The sequence below is a fragment of the Sinocyclocheilus grahami genome, unplaced genomic scaffold, assembly GCF_001515645.1.
Source record: "Sinocyclocheilus grahami isolate Dianchi unplaced genomic scaffold, SAMN03320097.WGS_v1.1 scaffold306.1, whole genome shotgun sequence".
Taxonomy (NCBI): domain Eukaryota; kingdom Metazoa; phylum Chordata; class Actinopteri; order Cypriniformes; family Cyprinidae; genus Sinocyclocheilus; species Sinocyclocheilus grahami.
The window spans coordinates 284,780-306,296 of record NW_015505485.1 but is presented as its reverse complement, the minus strand read 5'-3'; the positions used below and the strand labels follow the sequence as shown (position 1 = coordinate 306,296).

The 21,517-nt window shown below is 37.3% G+C and overlaps 1 protein-coding gene across 12 annotated transcripts in view; it reads right to left on the bottom strand.

Moving 5' to 3' along the window:
- LOC107601491 (prominin-1-A-like) overlaps nt 1–21,517 on the bottom strand; it is a 56,173-nt gene that overhangs the window by 23,725 nt on the left and 10,931 nt on the right. For 9 of the 12 annotated variants that reach the window (XM_016293686.1, XM_016293683.1, XM_016293684.1 and 6 more), the window contains exons 2-4: nt 7,343–7,401; nt 6,047–6,073; nt 3,164–3,369 (exon numbers count right to left, since the gene is read on the bottom strand). In XM_016293686.1, coding sequence (XP_016149172.1) covers nt 3,164–3,369; nt 6,047–6,073; nt 7,343–7,401 — 292 coding nt within the window. The remainder of the gene's footprint in view (nt 1–3,163; nt 3,370–6,046; nt 6,074–7,342; nt 7,402–21,517) is intronic. The other 3 variants (XM_016293679.1, XM_016293680.1, XM_016293682.1) reach the window with 1 other exon arrangement.

The following is a 21,517-nucleotide window of genomic DNA, read 5'->3' as shown; positions in this document are numbered from 1 at the left end:
ACGATGAATCCGCGGGAACCGTGGAAGGCTGGGTTCCATATTGAGACCTAAGCGGTTCTCGTATGTGTATAGTCCACGGTATAGCCATAGAGCCCGTGTTTCCCCGGCAGACTTCTGCCTTTCCAAGAGGGTTACAATCACCTCCAGTTCTCCATATACACCTAAGCGGATGCTATATGTGTATTTGCTTCCGAAAACTCCTTCGGGAATGATGGGGCTTCCGCAGCATCCCTGTTCCAAGTGGAGCAGGTACGTTTTCCCAGTGTTATCCAATCTCACTCAGTAAGGTAGTGCTTTGAAAAATGGTGAGTGGAACTACTTGTCCTGAGCCCTGACCTACACCAGATAGGGGCGTAAGCAGCTTACACAGGGCACTGGAAGGGGCAGCACCATGGCGCTTTGGTAGGGATCCCAATTCGTCGGTCGCCGTCGTGACTCGGAGTGACCGACTGAAAGGGAACGTCTCGGTTACGTATGGTACCCCTCGTTCCCTGAAGGAGGGAACGGAGACGTCACGTCCCAGCGCCACGGTTGCTGTACCACTGCCGCCGGCTCGGCTCCTCAGTGAAAACCTGGTATGCATTGCACCTGCTGCCTTATTATACTCACTCTGTGATCAGCGGCAGCTGGATGCAATAATTGCATGCCAATGTGCATTGGCTCGTTTAGTTTACACTCGAAGTAGATTGGTCTATCGAAGTGATATCCCAATTCGTCGGTCACCGACGTGACGTCTCCGTTCCCTCCTTCAGGGAACGAGGGTTACCATACGTAACCGAGACGTTTTCAACATAAGTGTAAGAAATGTTTATTAAGGCACAAAATCATCTTATTAGAATGATTTCTGAAGGACCATATGACACTGAAGACTGGAAAAATGGCAGTTGAAAATTCAGCTTTTTCATCACTGGAATAAATTACATTTGAACATATATTAAAATAGAAACCAGTTATTTTAAACTGTAATAATATTTCACCATATTATTGTTTTACTGTATTTTTTATCAAATAAATGCAGCCTTGGTAAGCATAAGTGACTCCTTTCAGAAATAAATATAAAATAGTATATAATCGCATACATAATAGTATATATTTAGGACAGATAATCTTTTATGAAGTCGCATACATGAAACTACTCGCAGCCAACTGAATTATGCTTGTTAATCATATAACAAACAGATAGTCATGAATGCCAGTGATCTAAAGTCTGGAAGACCGTATGATAAAGTGTTAGAAGAAATGAACTAAAACACCTCAAGCAGTTATGTTGCTTGACCATCACACCATTGTGTTCACGACTCGGTTGACAGTGTCCCTAATAAATGCTGTTTTTCTCTTAAGAGTGAGATTTTCTGAAGGACCATATGACACTGAAGACTGGAAAAATGGCAGTTGAAAATTCAGCTTTTTCATCACTGGAATAAATTACATTTGAACATATATTAAAATAGAAACCAGTTATTTTAAACTGTAATAATATTTCACCATATTATTGTTTTACTGTATTTTTTATCAAATAAATGCAGCCTTGGTAAGCATAAGTGACTCCTTTCAGAAATAAATATAAAATAGTATATAATCGCATACATAATAGTATATATTTAGGACAGATAATCTTTTATGAAGTCGCATACATGAAACTACTCGCAGCCAACTGAATTATGCTTGTTAATCATATAACAAACAGATAGTCATGAATGCCAGTGATCTAAAGTCTGGAAGACCGTATGATAAAGTGTTAGAAGAAATGAACTAAAACACCTCAAGCAGTTATGTTGCTTGACCATCACACCATTGTGTTCACGACTCGGTTGACAGTGCCCCTAATAAATGCTGTTTTTCTCTTAAGAGTGAGATGGCACTAATGAGGAATTTTCTTGGCATAATTGGGTAATTTCTTAAATTATTCATCAAGCCTAAATTATGCCCAATGTTTTATGAGAAAAAACAGCAAAACCCGGAGAAAAGTTGCCTGAGTTTATCAAGCAATTTTAATAAAATTTTAAAGTTTGAAAACGATAAATGACAACACAGGTCAATGAAACTTCAGAACAATTGCCCTGGTTTCTACCACCACTAAGAAAAACACTATTCAAGCACCTATCCAAACACATGAGACGGTGTCCAACTCATAACTTCCCCTGGAGATGCTTCAAACTCAAGCAATTTTCCATGACCTCTCTGTGAGAGTCCTCTCAGGACAATCACGTAACATTTGAATGATTTTCAGTTAAATTTCCCACTAAGAGACTAGGTGGCGCTTGCCTCACATTTGAACAAGATCGATGTGCTTTAATATAGCACTGAAGAGAGGAGTGTGTAGAGTGGCCCCTGTTACGGCTTCATTAGAATCATGAAGGTTGAAATCCTGGGAGGTTTTTACATGAGGAGACATGCCCATCTCCAGGCAGCCAGGCATGTGCTATGGAATTTTTAATAAAGAGCCAGCCGGCTGAATGCATAAAGCAGAGGAACATCAAACACTCTATTAAGTTTGCCGTTGCTAGTTCCTGGAGTTCCTGCTTTTGTGCAGTTTTGCTGTATTTCTTCCTGGAGTGTACACTTGTCTACAATATGTCTTCGAGAACATGGCACTTTTAGGACAGGAAGATTACCTGCAAGCTCGAAAGTGTCTTGTTGAGGTCTTTTATTGAAAGTATCATCAGCTTTGAGTTTGCTTTTGATTATTTAGGCTCTGTTCCAAAAACCTACTAAGCTGCCTTTGAAACAGACTTTTTGAAATAGCCTTTGCATCTGTGCTCATGAAACCTTAAAATACTGCATATTCATTTTAGTGTGCAGGCAGCACACTAGGTTTTGGAAGAGAGCCTTAAGGCCTGTTCACACTATGAACAATAAATATAAAGATAACTATATTAACATCCACACCAATGCATGGCAGCGTTCTGTTTATTATAAGCACATGCTGTAGTTGTGTCATCTGCCTCAAGCTCTTTAAAGCAGGATGGATTCCAATCTGATTGGTTGTTAATTTTGAAAAAAAAAAAAATTGAAAATGGTGGTGTGGACTCTATCTATGCTTTTATATAAAACTGTATCTTTATCGTTATTGTTATAGTTATCGTCCTTGAACGGGCCTTTACTGTGTTAAAGGTTACACATGCAATCACACATGCACAATCAGACAAACACAAAAACTTACGTGATAATGAAGGTGGTGGTGAGTAACAGTGTGGTCAGCAATCCTCTAAGGCAGTCCGCGTTCTTCCGCTGTCTCTGGTGCATTTCTCCTCCACAGTTATCACAGCAGCGGCACAAACAAAAGAGAAGCCCCACCAACGGCAGCAGCACGGTGAACAGCAGGCCCAGTGCCGTGCACACCACAAAACCAATCTCATAATAAATCACCTGCACACAACACAACGTTATACAGATTAGTTCAGGCAAATAAATCTCAGTTAAGGCTTCATTTGCATCCAGGAAACCAAAGTTATACAGGTTTAGTTCTATCGATAAAAGGAAGGAAGGAAGGAGAGCGATCATTTTAAAATAATCAATTACACAAAATGAGCACTGCACTGTACAGACATTAAAGGAATAGTTCACCCAAAAATGAAAATTAGCTGAAAATATACTCACCCTCAGGCCTTCCAAGATGTAGATGAGATTGTTTCAAACAATATTATGGATAAAGGACTGGTATTTCAGCCAGAAGCAATGGTTTGAAGTTAAAAACATCTTAATGATGTTTTTTTTTTTATTATAAACTTGCAGCTTATCGCTTCACAAGATGCTGAAGTCTTGTGGATTATTGTAATTTTTTTATCAGCTATTTGAACTCTCATTCTGATGGCACCCATTCACTGCAGAGGATCCATTGGTGAACAAGTGATGTAATGCTAAATTTCTCTAAATCTGTTCTGATGAAGAAAACTCATGTACATCATGATACATTGCCTGAGGAAGAGTACATTTTCAGCAATTTTTAATTTTTGGGATAACTATTTCTTTAAATGATCACCGACCATTTTTTAAAAAGGAACGCTAAGGTATATTTAAATGAGCTACAAAATATTTTCACACTTTATATTTTTTTCAAAAAATGCAACAATACATGGAAGCTTTTGCACTCTTTTTCAAGTAAAGCAAATATTCTTGTCTCCAAATCCTTCCATTAAAGGGCTTTTGAAGTGAGGGAAATTAAACCATGCTCTGCAAAATTCCCATGCCGTATGTAACATGATGGAATAATGTTAAACACTTTTTCCATATGTTGCCACTGAATCTATTTGCACACATCCTGTGGCATTATGGACATTTCTGAATGAGCTGGGCTGTCCCCCGGCTATCCTGTGGATAAGCTTAATCCGCTGAATAAACCAGAGGCTTTGTCTGTCACCAAATACCCTCGCTTCTCCTCAAGGGTTGAGACTTTCCATACTTAAAATTCTCTAAAGGTGGTTTTAAAAGCTCATTTCCCCTCACGCCTCTGTGAGTAAGAACTGAAAGTCTTTTTGGAAATGACACAAAAGCTTAGCAGCTAAGACTATCATGGGGGACTTCACACATAGGCTATAGCATAACACTTAGGTCATGAGGTTATTGACCATTCTACTATGAACGGTCATTCCCTCTCACTGACCATCTAATGTGCTTCTCTCGTATCAGCATATTAAAGCTTTAGACGGGTTCATCTAGGGTTGACATCATTCCTGCTAGCGTAGTCACACTCCTCTTACTGGGTCATGGCTGAGCTAAAAATTACAGACAGCTTAAGATGAGGAAATTTGTGTATCTGTGATCATCTTACCAATTACAGAGATGAAAGAGGAATTTAATACCTGCGATTTTAATATAGGATGGACAAGAAAAAATTTAAATGAACATACTCCCAGTAATAAAAGTAATAAACTGTAATAAAAGTGTAATGTTCATTTAGAGCTGCGAGATCACTTCTGAAACTCTAGAGGACAATGTAAGATTACTAGGGTCATTTTATCATGCTATTAATAAATAGCAAAAGCCCTGAAAGGCTGCGTTCACACTGTCAGTTTTTGGGATTGACAACCGCATTTACTTATAGGTGAGAGTCTCGAAATGTCCCGTTCACACAGAAACTTACAGTAGCGTCACAAATACCGTTTGTGGCCACGTTCACACAGCAGCAGATTACGGTTATCAGTCCTGTATTTCAGTCCTTAATATGGTTACATTCACACACAGTACGGTTATTTACGGGAGTGACAATCTCATTCTATAACCGAACTCACATCTGGAAATTTTCAGGACTCACAACAGTATTCTCGAAAACCCAAGCAATAGTTGTCCGTCATTTCATATAGTGCAAGAGAGCTGCTCTGCGATGCACAAATGCGTGTCTACCATCTGTGTGGTTTCGGTAACTTACAGATATGCAGATATGAGCTGTGTTTCATCTGAAGGTTTAGATCCAGTCAACTTCAGCACCGGTGGAGAAGAACAGTGACTGAATCTAAAACCTTTAGATGACACACAGCTCATATCTGCATATCTGTAAGTTACCGAAACCACATGAAAACCTGCAACACACAGTAGACACGTGTTTGAGCAGCAGAGCGGCTCTCTGTCGCACTGAATGATGAGACAGACAACTAGTTGTCCAAACCAGTTGCATTTCACACAGTGCGTGTTTTCTGAGAATGCAGTTACGAGTCCTGAAAATTTGTGGGTGTGAGTTTGGTTACAGAATGCGGTTGTCACGCCTGAAAATAACCGTACTGTGAGTGAACGTAACCATATTAAGGACTCAAATACAGGACTGACAACCGTATTCTGCTGCTGTGTGAAAGTGGCAAAAAAGTGTAATAATTTCAGTATGTAAAAAATCTATTAATTTTAAATATACTGCAATTTTTAAATCAGTCTAATGTTTCTAAGCGTTCCACATGGATGACACAACCACGGTCAAGATTAGACTGAAACAGACATGTGAACAGAATGAGTGCAGGGCTGGGCTTTGCAAGGGTTAGGTGTAACTAAGGAATGAGGGTGGTGAGACTTGGGTCTGGTTTGGCCCTTGACACTGCTAGCAGGACACACACATTACCTGTAGCGTCAGAACAATGTTTTCTGGCTGGGAGGCGCCAGATGATGATGTGCATGCAGATCAGCAAAAAAATAAAACAAAACAGAACAGAACAGATGGTAAGCAAAATCAAATAAACAGTCAAACAAATGGCAAATAAAATCACTTAAGAACTAGAAAGAACATTCCCATCTGTAATGGGAACCAGACCCATTTTGACAGTCCCAGAGATCGAGTGAATCATGGATTTGGCCAACAGTCACATCCATATCCATCTCTCCATATTCTTAAGTGTTACAAGAGCAGAGCATAATACAACTGAAAAGAATGAGTGAATATGATTACAGACTGATATTTGGCCATTTAGAAATTATCGTTATTCAGCCTTGTGAAATTGTATTAAATTCTCATTTAAATTAAGCTTAAATTACTCAATTAAGTGATGATCCTTTATTATAAAAATATACAAAATTTAATTATATCTATATGTATTGCATATATAGTTTGTAGTTGGCAATTGTGAGAAGACTCTTATATTCACAAATGCTGTCTTTTTTAAAATAAAAAATAGAGTAAAACATTAATATTGTGAAATATTAAAATAACTGTTTTCTATTTTAATATAGTTGAAGATGTAATTTATTCATGTGATGGCAAAGCTGAATTTTCATTCTAACATGCAGATTTGGTGCTCAAGAAACATGTCTTACTATTATTACATTTGAGAACAGTAGTGCTGCTGGATGAACAGAGCATTTTTTGAAATGGATTTAAAAAAAAATTATGTAAAAGTTTTAAATGTCACTTTTGATCATATAATGTGCCCTTGCTCAATAAAAGTATTAATTTCTTTCAATAATATAATATAATATAATATAATATAGGGCTGTTTGCTGAGAACTATATATAATAATGATAAATTGAGGTGGCTGTGCATCTCTGAACTCACATTTCCTCTCACCATCACAAGAAATGTCGATGAAACTGATTCATTAAGTTTTGCCCCATATGTTTGTTTGTACCCAGGAGTAAGATACTAAAACTTCAAAGCAAGAGCTGTTGTTTAATTAAACTCTGTTATTAAAAAGCAACAAATAGTTTCTTCCTCTGTTTACAACATGCTATAATGCCAAAAGCAATTAACAGCTCTTCCAGAATAAACGCAATAATAGGGCAAGGCTCTCTCCTTGGCTTTCAAATGCAATTAAAATATTGTTTCATAATAGATGCACTGAGACAATGTCCCTTCAACTTAACTGCGGTGGCGGAGCACGTAATAGCATGGAGGTTCAGGTAGGCACAGTTACATGCACTTACCTTCTGGTACTCGGATTGTATGGCTCCGAATTTATCCTTTGCCACTCTAATGACGAGATCTGCAATGACAGGAGAAAACAAAGTCAGCATGCTGCGGCCTCTTACAGTGCCGCCACGTCAGAACAGGTTACGTAATGTTATTCAACATCCAGCTGAAAAAAAACAACAACAACGTGCCCACTGTGGATGAGTGTAACCCTTCAGTACGAGTTCATCAGAGTGTTTATCCCCCAGCTGCCTCCATTATCACAATTACCACAATCTTCAGAGAAAATATTAGCTATCTTCATACAAACAGACATCACAAAGTTTCCTTGGGGAGTGTCTGAGCAACATTTAGCTTGGAATGTGAGGTTTTGTATGACTGTGCTGCTGATTAAAGTTGCATTATAATGCATTGAACATAAGATTTGGATTACGAGCCATGACAAATCATATGCACATTATTAGAATAGCAATAGAAAAGGAAGAAGTGCTCTGTTACATAAAAATTTATTGTAAAATTTGTACTTGTAAAATATGAAATTATATCGCTCAATATAGCAACTGAAAAAAAAAACAATTCCAAGATGGTCACCAAGTGAACTGACTTGGCTTAAAGGAACAGTTCACCCAAAAATGAAAATTCTGTCATCATCTAGTCACTCTTGTGTTGTTCCAAACCTGTATGAGTTTCTTTCTTCTGTTGAACACAAAATAAGATATTTTAAAGAATGTTGGTAACAAAACAGTTGCCGGTAGCCATTGACTTTCCATATGGAAGTCAACATCATCAACATCATCAACTCACAAACCCCTGCAGTTCCCTCACAAACCCCAGTTTGGGAAAACCTGCCTTAAAGGGACTTTGGTTTAACTCCGAATTTAAGCTGCTCCAGAGTATCTTCACAGAAATCTACTCTCTGTAGATCGTGAAGCTTCAGGTTTTCCATTCCCATAGCACCACAGTCTAATAGCCACCAGCATATAACATACAAATCACCTAGATACAACATCACAAACAACAGGTGCAGTGATGGCAAACATCCCAACACACTGAAGCAACAGGCTACAATTTTTACTCATTAAATGTCCTGTTTCAATCAGAAATGTCACATTTGAAGTAGGCCACATTTCTGTTAAAAGACTCAAAATCCAGTATTAGATTGAGTTGAAAACGTCATCGCGGATCATATCAGCGGATCATATGTGGCCATGAAAAAACATCACCAGTCACTGCATTAGCCCTATCTAGCTATATTTTGCTAGTCCCTAAAAGTCCCTGGTTAATTAGCATGACCTTAATTCAAGGAAATACTGTACGCCTTCATTTAAATCCCTCGGTACTCGATTGCCTTACTTTTGCATCATATCCAACAATGAGAAATTAATTACACAGGAAGGAATGACTTTCTCAAAGAAATTTGCAACTTACTAATAAGTTACTCCCAGTCATCATGTTCAAATTTTTTCCCTCTTGTAATACCCCATGAAATCACTTGATCTTTCCTGTTTTCAGTCAAGTCAAGTCACCTTTATTTATATAGTGCTTTATATAATTCAGATTGTGTCAAAGCAGCTTTACAGTGTTAAACAGGAAAAACGTGGGCTGATAATGCAAGAGGACATTAAAACAGAAAACTGTCAGTTTATCAAAGTCAGTTCATTGTTGATTCAGTGATGTCATCGTCCAGCTCAGTTCAATTCTCTTCCAATAGTGTCCGTGCAGTCAAGTCAACAAATTTGACATATTTCAAATGGAAACCATTAGCCATAATTATAGCTAAAGTGAAGTGAAGTGTGGCCAAGTATGATGTCCCATACTTGGAATGCGTGCTCTGCATTTAACCCATCTAAGTGCACACACAGATCAGTGAGTAGTGAACACACACCGTGAAGACACACCCGGAGCAGTGGGCAGCCATTTTTTGCTGCAGCACCCGGGGAGCAGTTGGGGGTTCAGTCAGTGACTTGCTCAAGGGTCTCACCTCAGTTATTGTATTGAGGGTGGAAGAGAGCGCTGGTCATTCCCCTACCTACAATCCCTGCCAGTACTGAGACTGGAACTTAAATTTGTCTACAACCAAAATGTACTTCATTATTGCCACATTCACGCAGCAGCAGAATACGGTTGTCAGTCCTGTATTTGAGTACATAATACAGTTACGTTAACACACACCGTACGGTTATTTATGAGAGTGACAACCGCATTCTATAACCAAACTCACACCTGCAAATTTCCAGGACATTTCGAGACTCACACCTCTAAGTAAATGCGGTTGTCAGTCCAAAAAAAGGAAAGTGTGAACGTACCCTATTTTATGCTGGTCAAGCATATAATCAAAATTAACAGGCAAAAACCATTTTAACACAGACAGATAGCGAGAGAGTTCAGTGGTCTGTGGGCAGATTGGATTCTGGGTAAGGAATCAGTGGGGCATAGTCCACCAGCTGTCTCTTCCAGAAAACTCAAATTCTCAGCAAAAAAGAAAGGACAAAAAGGATGAGCAGAGCAAGAGGAGAAAATGAAGATCAGAGTGGTGAGCTGAAAAAGGAGGAGTGGAGAGGAGAGAGATGAGTTGATAAAAAAAAAAGAGAGGCAAGATATTGAAGCATGTCTCTTCTTATCCTTCACCGATCGATTGGGGCTGTAGTTTGCCTTTAATACACTCACATGTAAACACATATTCAGAAATATACAGAAGCATATACTTTATCCAGCCACTGTCTGAAAACACCCTACAATCTCTTGCATTTCCAAATGCTACCCAACAGGCCAGCTGACTTCTTAGGGTGTGCTCACACTGACAGTGATTTGGAGTGACAAAACAACTGGAAGTAATTTATTTTCAATGAGAGATGGCGATTTGAGGTGACATGACCGGCAGACACCGTTGGGGATTCGAGAAGGTTAAGCAGAGTTCAAATTTATGTGATGCAGCGAATACCAATGCATTTAAACGTTAATTTATAGTCAGACTGAATCAGTAATTCATATTTTAAAACGTCAAGTAAATGTTTTAGTACAAATTATAATCAAGATAATAGATAACCATCCAAATAGTTACTTTTAAGTGGAAAATCTTTACCTCGTCTACCCTCCATCCATCCCACCTGCAGCGGCACTCAGACAATGCCCAGAAACTTTATAAAGGCTAAACAAACTGTGCTGGCAGTTTCTCAGGCCCAATATATTTTCTCATGGTCCTCAGAGTACCTCTTCTCATTTCTCTCTCGCTGACCTGGTTTGATTGGCTGTGCTTCCATTCATCTAACAGGAAGTAAACAAACTCCAGGGCTCAGTGGTAAACAAAAGAGGGGCCAAAGGTGCTGAGTGACTCAAAATACCAGTGCAGAGACTACAGATAAAAATAAAGAAACGTACAGCACGTTTCGCGTTTCTTAATTTGGTTGTGTTGTGAGCATTTGCAGCGCGTTTCTGTTTTTGCAGCGTGTTTATTTATTTGGTTGCGTTGTGAGCACTGCAGCGCGTTTCTTAATTTGGTTGTGTTGTGAGCATTTGCAGCGCGTTTCTGTTTTTGCAGCGTGTTTATTTATTTGGTTGCGTTGTGAGCACTGCAGCGCGTTTCTTAATTTGGTTGTGTTGTGAGCATTGCAGCGCGTTTCTTTATTTGTTTGTGTTGTGAGCATTTGCAGCGCGTTTCTGTTTTTGCAGCGTGTTCTTTATTTGGTTGTGTTGTGAGCATTGCAGCGCGTATCTTTATTTGTTTGTGTTGTGAGCATTTGCAGCGCGTTTCTGTTTTTGCAGCGCATTTCTATATTTGGTTGTGTTGTGAGCATTTGCAGCACGTTTCTGTTTTTGCAGCGTGTTTCTTTATTTGGTTGTGTTGTGAGCATTACAGCCCGTTTCTTTATTTGGTTGTGTTGTGAGCATTACAGCCCGTTTCTTTATTTGGTTGTGTTGTGAGCATTTGCAGCGTGTTTTTGTATTTGATTGTGTTGTGAGCACATGTGCTGTCAAACTGATGAAGAGATTTTCTTAATTTGCTGGTGTTTTTTCTATTTGCATGTGTTTTCTGAACTTGAGCTCTCTCGGCCACCGTACAAATCATTGTACAAAAGTGTCCTTTGATCTGGCTCTGGGTAGCAGAAAGTTACTGTAGAGGATTGCTCTAAATGTGGCTTTGTTAGTGATCTACATTCGATTTAGATGTGGTAAATGATGAACATCTGATTGTATCTTTGCATGTCAATGTGGGTTTGTTCATCCAATGGCATCATGCAATGATCACCACAGGCCTTGTGTGCTGACATAAATTTCTACACATCATCGTCATGTTTATTAAGCTATAATCAAGATGTTTGCTTCACGTTAATAGCCCCATTCCTCTTCCTCTCTGCTATGCTGGTTTACATTCTTTAGCAAGCAGTGGTCTATAGTTTCATTTTTTGTCACACTCCCCATTTAAACTGTTGCCAGTATTTTTGTCAGTAGGCCTGCATTGTTCTCTCATGTTTTTCTGTAAAAAAATTATTGATTTAAATGGCATACAAAATGGCATTTCAAATATATGAAAAATATATCATAGAATATAATACATTCTAAAAATATAACACTTTTTTTTTCATCAAATGGATTGCAAAGGCAGATATATAAGTAATAAAAGAATGGTTATTGGTAAATATCAACTTAAAAATAAACATGAAAGTGTCAAAAATAGCTATACGACTTTTTTTGAGTTATTCTTTACATAAGTGCAGCATAGTAAGTGCACTAAACATCATATAAGGAGGAGAAGAAACAATGCACATGCTTCATTGGATTTTGTGTGTATCTTCAACACAGCTGATTTGAATATAAGGAAGTGCAGCCCACACTTTGAGAATCACTTCATTATAGATCAATTTGTGTCCTGAATAAAATAGGGCACCTTGTGGTACATCACATAAATGTGTATTAATTCTAGTCTTGTAATAGTAAGCATCACGTTCTTTCATCAGGGCAAAGTTTTCTTTGATGCTGCCATTTTGTCTCCATCCTCCACGGCACTTGTTCCTTCCTCCTCTCATCAGGATGCACTCTCACACCCACGACTATGCTTTTCAGACGTTTCTTGGCTAGTTCAGAAGAGAGAAAGAGACTTCCTCAGAAGTATGCTACTTTTTTTTTTTAAGTAAAAAACCCCAACCGTATCTTCATAAATATTTCATCATGAGATCTCCCCAAGGTGACTATGGAGATAAGCAGCCTTGAATACATTTGTAAGCCTCACCTCACATTATCATGGCATGCCAGAGACGTGAAACTATCTAAAATCTCTTTTTACATCTCATCAGTTAGACCTAAGACTAATGCCTGTCAAGAGAAAGAAAATGATTACAAATGCCCTTTCGGGGCATAAGTCTTCTTAAATGTGCTATGGCTACGGCAATAAAGTTCAATCTGATGCAAGGAACATGCTGAAAATTGTATATGCTAGCTCTGCTAATGTTTAAATTATTATCTAGCTGAAAGCAGTTGGCTAAATAATAAACCCTCTTACTGGCAGACTGTCAGTTTTTCTCTGTGCATTTGAATAGCAATCATTAAACATTTTCAATTGAATTTAATTGAGAAGTCACTGTAAAGTTACCCATGCAAGTTAAGGTGGCCATAACATCCTCCAATTTTCCATCTAGGCAACAGGCATTCATGAACATCTGTCTTAAAGGGATAATTCACCCAATTTACTCACTCTCAAGCCATCCTAGGTGTATATGACTTTCTTATTTCAGACGGATACAATCAGAGTCTTATCAAAAAACGTCCTGGCTCTTCTAAGCTTTATAATGGTAGTGAATGGTGGTTGAGATTTTGAAGCAAAATAAAGTGCATCCATCCATCATAAAAAGTGTCCCACACAGCTCCGGTGGGTTAATTAAGGCCTTCTGAAGTGAATCGATGCGTTTGTGTAAGAAAAATATCCAAACTTAAATCTTTATAAACTGTAATCTTAAACTTCTGCTAACTGTCATATGAGCGCACACGAGATAGTGGCGTTTCAGCGGATGACGTAGGCGTAATGTAAGCTCTGGTGAGAAGTGATGTTCGCGGAAGCGCAGAAGAGAGAGCAAAACAAGGATTTCATCAGAGGATTTCGATATAAGCCAAGAGGAGCCTGGTTTTCCTTTGCTGCAAACAAAACTTGGTTCTCGCCAGACTAGCATATTCTCAACGAAGCTTACACTACGCCCACGTCATCCACTGGAATGCCACTCTCTCGGGAATGCGAGTATGACAGTTAGCAGATCGAAGCGCAGAAGAGAGAGCAAAACAAGGATTTCATCAGAGGATTTCGATATAAGCCAAGAGGAGCCTGGTTTTCCTTTGCTGCAAACAAAACTTGGTTCTCGCCAGACTAGCATATTCTCAACGAAGCTTACACTACGCCCACGTCATCCACTGGAATACCACTCTCTCGGGAATGCGAGTATGACAGTTAGCAGATCTCAAAATCTCGATCACCATTCACTGCCATTATAAAACTTGGAAGAGCCAGGACACTTTTTATGCCAAGTGTAAATGGGCCTAAACAGTCATGCTCTAATCTCAATGGCTGTGTCTGTAAACATTAATTTGGTTTGATGTCATTGGTTTTCATACATTATTATGGCATGGCAAGTTTGAAATAGATGACTTCAGAAGATGTATGATTTGAAATATGACATACAAACCATATGGACTCCTTTTATGATACTATAAAGTAAATAACGTGGTAGTTATGACATGATAGAGTAAATTATGCCAAAATTCCCTTTTTTGTGTATATAAAATGTTCTTTAAATAAAAAGCTGCGGCAATACAAACTTCTGCTTCTATTCGTCACATTTTACACTACCATTCAAAAAATTTAAGTCAGTAAGAAGTCTGTTATGCTCACCAAGGATGCATTTATTTGATAAAACAAAGATTTTGAACTATTATTACAAATTAAAGTAACTGCTTTCTATTTTTATATGTTAAAATGTTGTTTATTCCTATGTACAATTTGTAAATTTCTTTCATGATTTTTGGAACAGAAATATTTTGTAACACGTCTCTTCCAAACAAAGCTATCGGTGCTCAGCAACCAGACTGAGGCATAGAAGCTGCATGGCTAAACATGCTGTAAGAACTATATTAAAACATGTCGGTGGAGAGACTCAACTTGCCAACACATGCCATTTGGCATGCTCAACATGCCAAAATTCATAAAAAAAATTAACTAAAAGAGTCTGCCCTTTCTGAATGACATCTTTCTGAATTTTGAGACCTCATAAATGTATCAAATTGAAGAAAAATACTACTTATTGGAATTTTAAATTAAATAAAAGTTTCTGATATATACAATACATACAAAAAGTGATTATATAACACACACTATCATTCAAAAGTTTGGGGTCTTTAAAAAAATACAAATTTTTTTATTGATTATGTCTATTAAACTGATGCATTAAATTGATCAAAAGTGACAGTAAAGACATTTATGTTAAAAAAGATTTCAGTTTTTTAAAACAGCTGTTCGTTTGAACTTTCTATTCATCAAAGAAACCTGAAAAAAATGTATCACAGTTTCCACAAAAAATATTAAGCAGCAATATTACGTTTTCAACAGTGCTAATAATAATAATAGTTTCTTGAGCAGCAAATCAGCATATCAATGATTTCTGAAGGATCACGTGACACTGAAGACTAATGGCTGCTGAAAATTCAGCTTTGCATAATAGGGATAAATTATATTTTAAAAGATATTAAAATACAAAACAGTTATTTAACATTTCACAATATTACTGTTTATAATCAAATAAAAGACCTCTTTCAAAAACATTTTTAAAAATCTTACCAACCCCAAGCATTGAATTCACTTATTCATATAATGCCAAGTTGCAAGCAGTAAGTCTCAATGTTTAAGATTGAGTAAAAAAAATAGTCTGAGGCTTTCTTTCACACAGTCGACACTCATCATAAATGCATCATCGATTCCGGTCCACATAGTGTTCACAATATATAAAGTGACAACTGCATTCAACAACCTAATTCATTCTTTTAAAATTCATCTTTTGAAATTTTATCCACACAATGTGTACAGAACCAAACTGAACAACTACTTTTTATGCAGTGCTATAATTACCACAATGACTATCAACCGACACTCTTTTGGACGCTGACAGCTCATTTGAGACGCCTGTCTTTCTTCTCTTTGAGGTACTTGCAGTGAAAGCAAATTGCAGAGATGGAGGTACATGTCTTGTCTCATTTGAAAATTCTTATATGGTCTGTCTCACTCGATCACAGTTGCTTCCACCTGAGCCCTTCGGTGTAGAGGTAACCTATATATTACGGTGGAGTGAGTGTACAGAAGCTTACACAAAATGGTTATAAAAAAACAGTGGTTTATTAAAAATGGTCTAATTTGGATAATTCACAAGTTGCTAATATTAGTTTGGTCAACCACAGCTAAGACCAGTGGAAGTGAATTCTACCATTTTATTTTCAGATACAGTTTTTTAGCCAATCACTCTGGAGTCACAGAAATCTTATATCATGACTCCACTGATTGGCCGATGGCACCATAAGAACATGCTCAATCCCAAACCCTTCACTAGTAGTGACAATCCTGAACTGTGACACGTAAACATCTGCCATTAGTGACTCCATTATGTGAAAATCTTCAGTTGCAACTTAGTGACATTAGCCTGAGGTTTTTCACACTTGTAGCTTTCACAAAGAGAAGAGGACCAGATGCGTTCAGAATATTCACAAGGCTTCAGAATCCCTCGAGACGTCTGCTTTCTATTTAACATGAGTGAACTAGCGTGTCACTTGTCACCACCCTAATGCTATGAAGCCAGTGTTCATGACTTTTCTCATCTACTCCCTAGTGCTTGGTTAAAGTCCCAGAGGGTTCCAATCTGTATCTGAACATTAACAATAACAATCTGTTCAAGCACACATAAAGCAAAAAGGATCCTCTGTAACCAAGGAACCAGTTACCAAGGAGAGGGGAACCCAGAGAAAGACAGTAAGAGGAAAGAATAAAAAGAATGAGGAAGAAGTGGAGGAGGAAAAATTTTTTTATTAAAAAAGAATGTGGGGTGGTACAAAAAGTACAGTTCTCTCTTTCAGGCCAAGTATGAATAAAAACGGCATTAAATGCATGAGTTCAAGCTGCAGTTGGAAACCACACCAATCTCTTCACAGCATCTACTGGCTTAGACTGTAACTGAGGGGGATCTTTAGATTAATATATGAACAGCAATTTGAGTTGCGCTGTATTCTGATACTGACTAAGAAAGGTGATTTTTTTGTGTGAATGTGAAAGAAGCATTTACATATCCTCAAATTATCACTCCTTTGTCAGTTGTAAAGGTAACAATATGTTCTCTGTGAACAAAATAAAGCCTTTCACAAGCATTCAAAACAAAACACAAACACGAACACACACACACAGTGCTCTGCTAAAATTAAACATATGAATAATCAGAATAAAGTATGCATGATATATCGGTATCATTTCGGTTATCGGCCAGTATTGGATATTTTTTTTAACTTACTGGCGATACTGTATATATAGTTATTTCTGCTCATTTCTAATATGTTTACATTTCTGTTACCTTTGCTGTTATTCTCTAAAAACACTAATAATTTACTGTTGCATGTAATGTTTAGCAAATCTTGAAATATCTTTTTTGTCCTACTGTACATTACAATGTGATTGTTCACTGTAGAAACAATTTTCACTCAGAAATTGCTAGTAAATTTCACAAATATTTTCAAAGAAATGGCAAGTAACACACTGAATTAAACATGAGATTTTGAAGTAGAAAGAATGAAATTTGCTTGTATTTTCTTGTAAAATGTACTCTAATAACCTTTGATTTATTTACCAATTCCAAAATTCATTTCAAGTGTTTATTATTAAATTATTTAGATAAAATAGTATAGAATTTTAAAAGCTGCCATTTATCGGTTATCAACCATCATGAAACAGAAAATTCATTATTGGCTTACTGTTATCAGCTAGAATTTTAATATCAGTGCATCCCTAATCACAGTGACAGTAGAAGGGAATAAACCTATACACTGATGATTGGAATGACTAAGTTAATCGAACAGCCTTAATACACTTAACTTCCTTGTGTGTGCTCCATTTCTTACTGCAACATGTATCATGCTTGTTTATATCTAGACAGAAACACTTTTTAATCCCCCAGGAGAACTTGTGATCTTGAGACTGATTTGAACCCAGGTGTCACTTCCTTGTTGTTTATTGTTCTTTTTTTCTTTTCTTATTTAAAAAATCTTGGTCACTTTGAGATATTAGGGAAAAATGTGTTTAACATACCTACCGTAGATCGGCGTTTACGAGTCCATCTGTTTAAATCTGTAAGGAGATTCGCACATTTCTGATGACATTGCTAAACTGGGCAACATTATATGAATATGTTCCAAAAGCAAAAATTTTTATTTTATTTTTGTACACTCTTCATATCAAAATCCTAAAGTGGATTGTGATGTTTTCCATCAGCTTGATTTGTTTGAAAAAAAAACAAAAGAAAAGAAAAAACAAGAGAATGATCTCCCTAGTCAACATGCTCTAGACCTGAGCCATAATCAGGAATCGGATTGTTCTGCCCCCATTAAGTTTCATATAATTAGGTCTTAAACACTCAGTGAAATTGCTTGACAAGTGTAATTTTCTTTACTTTGTTAACATATCCCCGTAGCAATATAATACTGGTCAATTGCAGTGCAGAAGTGTTAAATTGCTAAGACAGCGATCAAAACTCTCTCTCTATGGACACACAGAATCAGGTAAATACACAATCCCTGCTTAATTTCAGCTTACTGATCATGGCAAAGCTGATATAAAGATAAATAAGGGTCATAAAAAGTGATACTGATTAATACTGATTAGTTTGTGTCTGTCTGTCTTTGTGTGTCCACAGTGGCTTTCTCTGATCTACTTTGGAATTAATTAATTGCACATTTCTATAATTAAAACCCTCATTAAATAAAACGCTCATTAAAGAAACCGCAAGAACAGAACACAAAATGCTAGTCAGGCATATTGATTCTAATAAACATTCAACAAATTGTTGTTGTGTACAATTTGTTTTGTGTAAAAAAATGTATAAATGGCATCAATTTAAAAAATAAAAATCAAAATGAAGAGTGAAATTCTACTGACATATACATCTGAAACTTCCTCAAGGCAATAAATGCTGCAAAGAGGCTAATTTCAGCTGGGAAATGCTAGCAAGTCATGTGACATCAGAATCATGTGCAATCCCCCTCTTGCGCTGTGAATTTATGGTAAGCAGATATGCCAGGGCATACATTTTAATGAGGAAACATCCGCATCTGTAGAATTTGTACATTATCCTCTAATACATGCTCTTAACTACAGCCCACATGGGATGAATGCTTGAAGCAGTGCTAAATTAGATCAAAGTTAAAGGAAGAGATGAATGTGTGAGTGAATGTATGACCCTGCCTGTGAAAACCCAGCGTGTCATTTTTTTGTGATTTACTGTTTTCTACATAAAATCATCCTTCATAAAGATGTAGAACATTCTGTGAAAATATAACCTTTATATATTTAATATTGACTGAGTAAGGCCATGTCAAAGATTGAAATCATAGTGAAAGTAATGGTTGAAATCAAACTTTGATGCTTGTTATCTCATAATTAGATTTTGAGACTTTAGCCTGGATTTCACAGACAGGGTCACATATATGGATTCAGATTGTATGCGTGTCCCTACAAGGAGAGTCAAACCTGAAATCACCTGCATTTTGGGAAACAGACAACCATCCCCATGAGGTGAACAGCTTGACCATTTAAAAGTTTGGGGTCAGTTCTTTAAAAAAATAAATTAAAAATAAATTTCTGATTAAAATCAGAATTTGATTGAATTCCAATTATGTGACCATATAAAATCTTTGTCCTGCTTCTGCGGTTTTCAACTGATTTTCTAAATAAGGAAATTTACTATTTTTATCTGCCAAACAAATAGCCAAACTACATGAGTCATATGTGACAGATACAAGAAATGAGGAGGAGTCGCATTACCTACATTGAAGAAGAATCTCTAAAATTACAGTAAGAGAACAGTGAATATCAAATTTCTCTTATTATTCTCTCTTATTTCCTTACTTCACATCCTCTTTTGTATCTCTCCTCTTTTTAGATCACCTTTGCTCATTTGATCTTTTTTTCATTATTACTATACACCAGTATCGCTCCCATGTAATCTATATAATCCTGTCAGCCATCTCACTCTGCCCATAAAAAAACTGCTCTGGATTTTCCAGAAGTCCCAGTGATGTACCTCGGAGTAGAGCCACATTCTCCTCTTTTCCCAGTTGGGAAGCCCTCTCCCCCTTTCAACAGCATGGCAACTCCCCGACCTCATGCCTGTGACATTCTAGTGTTACCTGGAAATGTCCCAGTATGCTTACTTTCTGTTAACCAGTTACCCAAGGCCACTTGCAAACGTCACCTCATAAGCAGGCCCGGATTAAGAACACATAGGGCCCTGGGGCTATAGCAAACCCAAGGGCCCCCCTTCATTTTAGCGTATCTTGGTGCCACAACGTTTTCTACCACAGGAATAATTCGTTTTTTTTTTTAATCAAAAATCTCCAACACACAGAAATACGAGTATGCACACTAAATATTCCAGGCTACCATACATTAAAAGAATAAATACATTAACACTAGATATGAAGTCAAAACAAACAGGTTTCCAGAAGCAGCAACAACTTATAAGCATATACAGCTCCCTTAAGGAGTTTATTTTAAATAGTTTTATTATTAGAAGGTCTTCTTTCTGGCCCTAGAAGAGGAGAATCATCAGGGCTGGACTGGTGCTATAATTCAGCCCATCTGGCCCACACAGTCCCCCATAAATGTCTTGCTGGGGTTAGGGCAATTGGAATAAATAAATTATTTATTAATAAATAACGGACGAAAACAAATGATATTTTTGAATACTTAAAATGCATTTAACAATATTAATATTCCATTATATTGCAGGACTATTGAATTCATATTTTTCTGCAATTAAAGTTTATTAGGACTATTAAATTCTCCTTTGTAGTTGCCCTAATGAAAAGCTAATTCTTGAATCTAGAGTTAAGTGTATAGTATTAGTAAACCTTTATAAAAGTGACTTATTGCCTTTATTTGACCCAAAATTTAATATAGGCTATAATTACCTTACAATAATTTTCGTGACATTAGTAAAAAATATCATTAATGCCATGTTTTTACAGTGTCAGTAACTGCATTTTAAATAGCCTGGGTGTGGTGCTGTGGATTAAAATGCTTATTTACAGTTTTGTACACTTTAGTTTATATGGTGCTATTCAATCTGGTTTCCGCTAGCTTCACCACAGAGGCTGTATAGAGACAGAGACTATACTGTTCAAATAACTGTCATGTGTGTGTCGAATTCAAATGGGCAAGCGCTGCTTACAGGGGCGTGCAGGGAAGGGAAGATTTTTTCGGTTGGGGGTCCTGTGTGTGTCCATGTTGGGTGAAGGGGGGGGCACCTCATTTGACAAATCCACAAAGCTCTACAAGTGCTTCGATATGAACACTCGTTTAAATGGCATACACACTGGGAAATTTGACTGCATATTAAATTTTTTTTAATTATCGATAGTAGCTGATCAATCTCGGGGGTGGGACTGGGTCCGCTAGGCTTACTTGTCTCCGTCCTCGTGCTTGGTCTGGTTCCGTTGCTCGTCTCCGTGCTCGTACTGGTTCGCTTACGTCGGTGCTCGTGCTGGGGCTGGTGTTGTGGATGCCGATTTTGGAAAGTTTTTGCTGGGATGGGCATTTAAAATAAAAATCTGAAATTCGCATTTGTGCCATTATCTCCTTGCATTAAAGGGGTGGTTCATTGCGATTTCACTTTTTTAACGTTAGTTAGTGTGTAATGTTGCTGTTTGAGCATAAACAATATCTGCAAAGTTACAAAGCTTAAAGTTCAATGCAAATGGAGATATCCTTTTTTAAAATTCTGGCAGTTTAAAGGAGTCATATGATGCAATTTCAAGTTTTCCTTTCTCTTTGGAGTGTTACAAGCTCTTGGTGCATAAAGAAGATCTGTAAAGTTGCAAAGACTAAAGTCTCAAATCCAAAGAGATATTCTTTATAAAAGTTAAGAGTCAACCACGCCTACCTAAAACGCCTCGTTCTAACA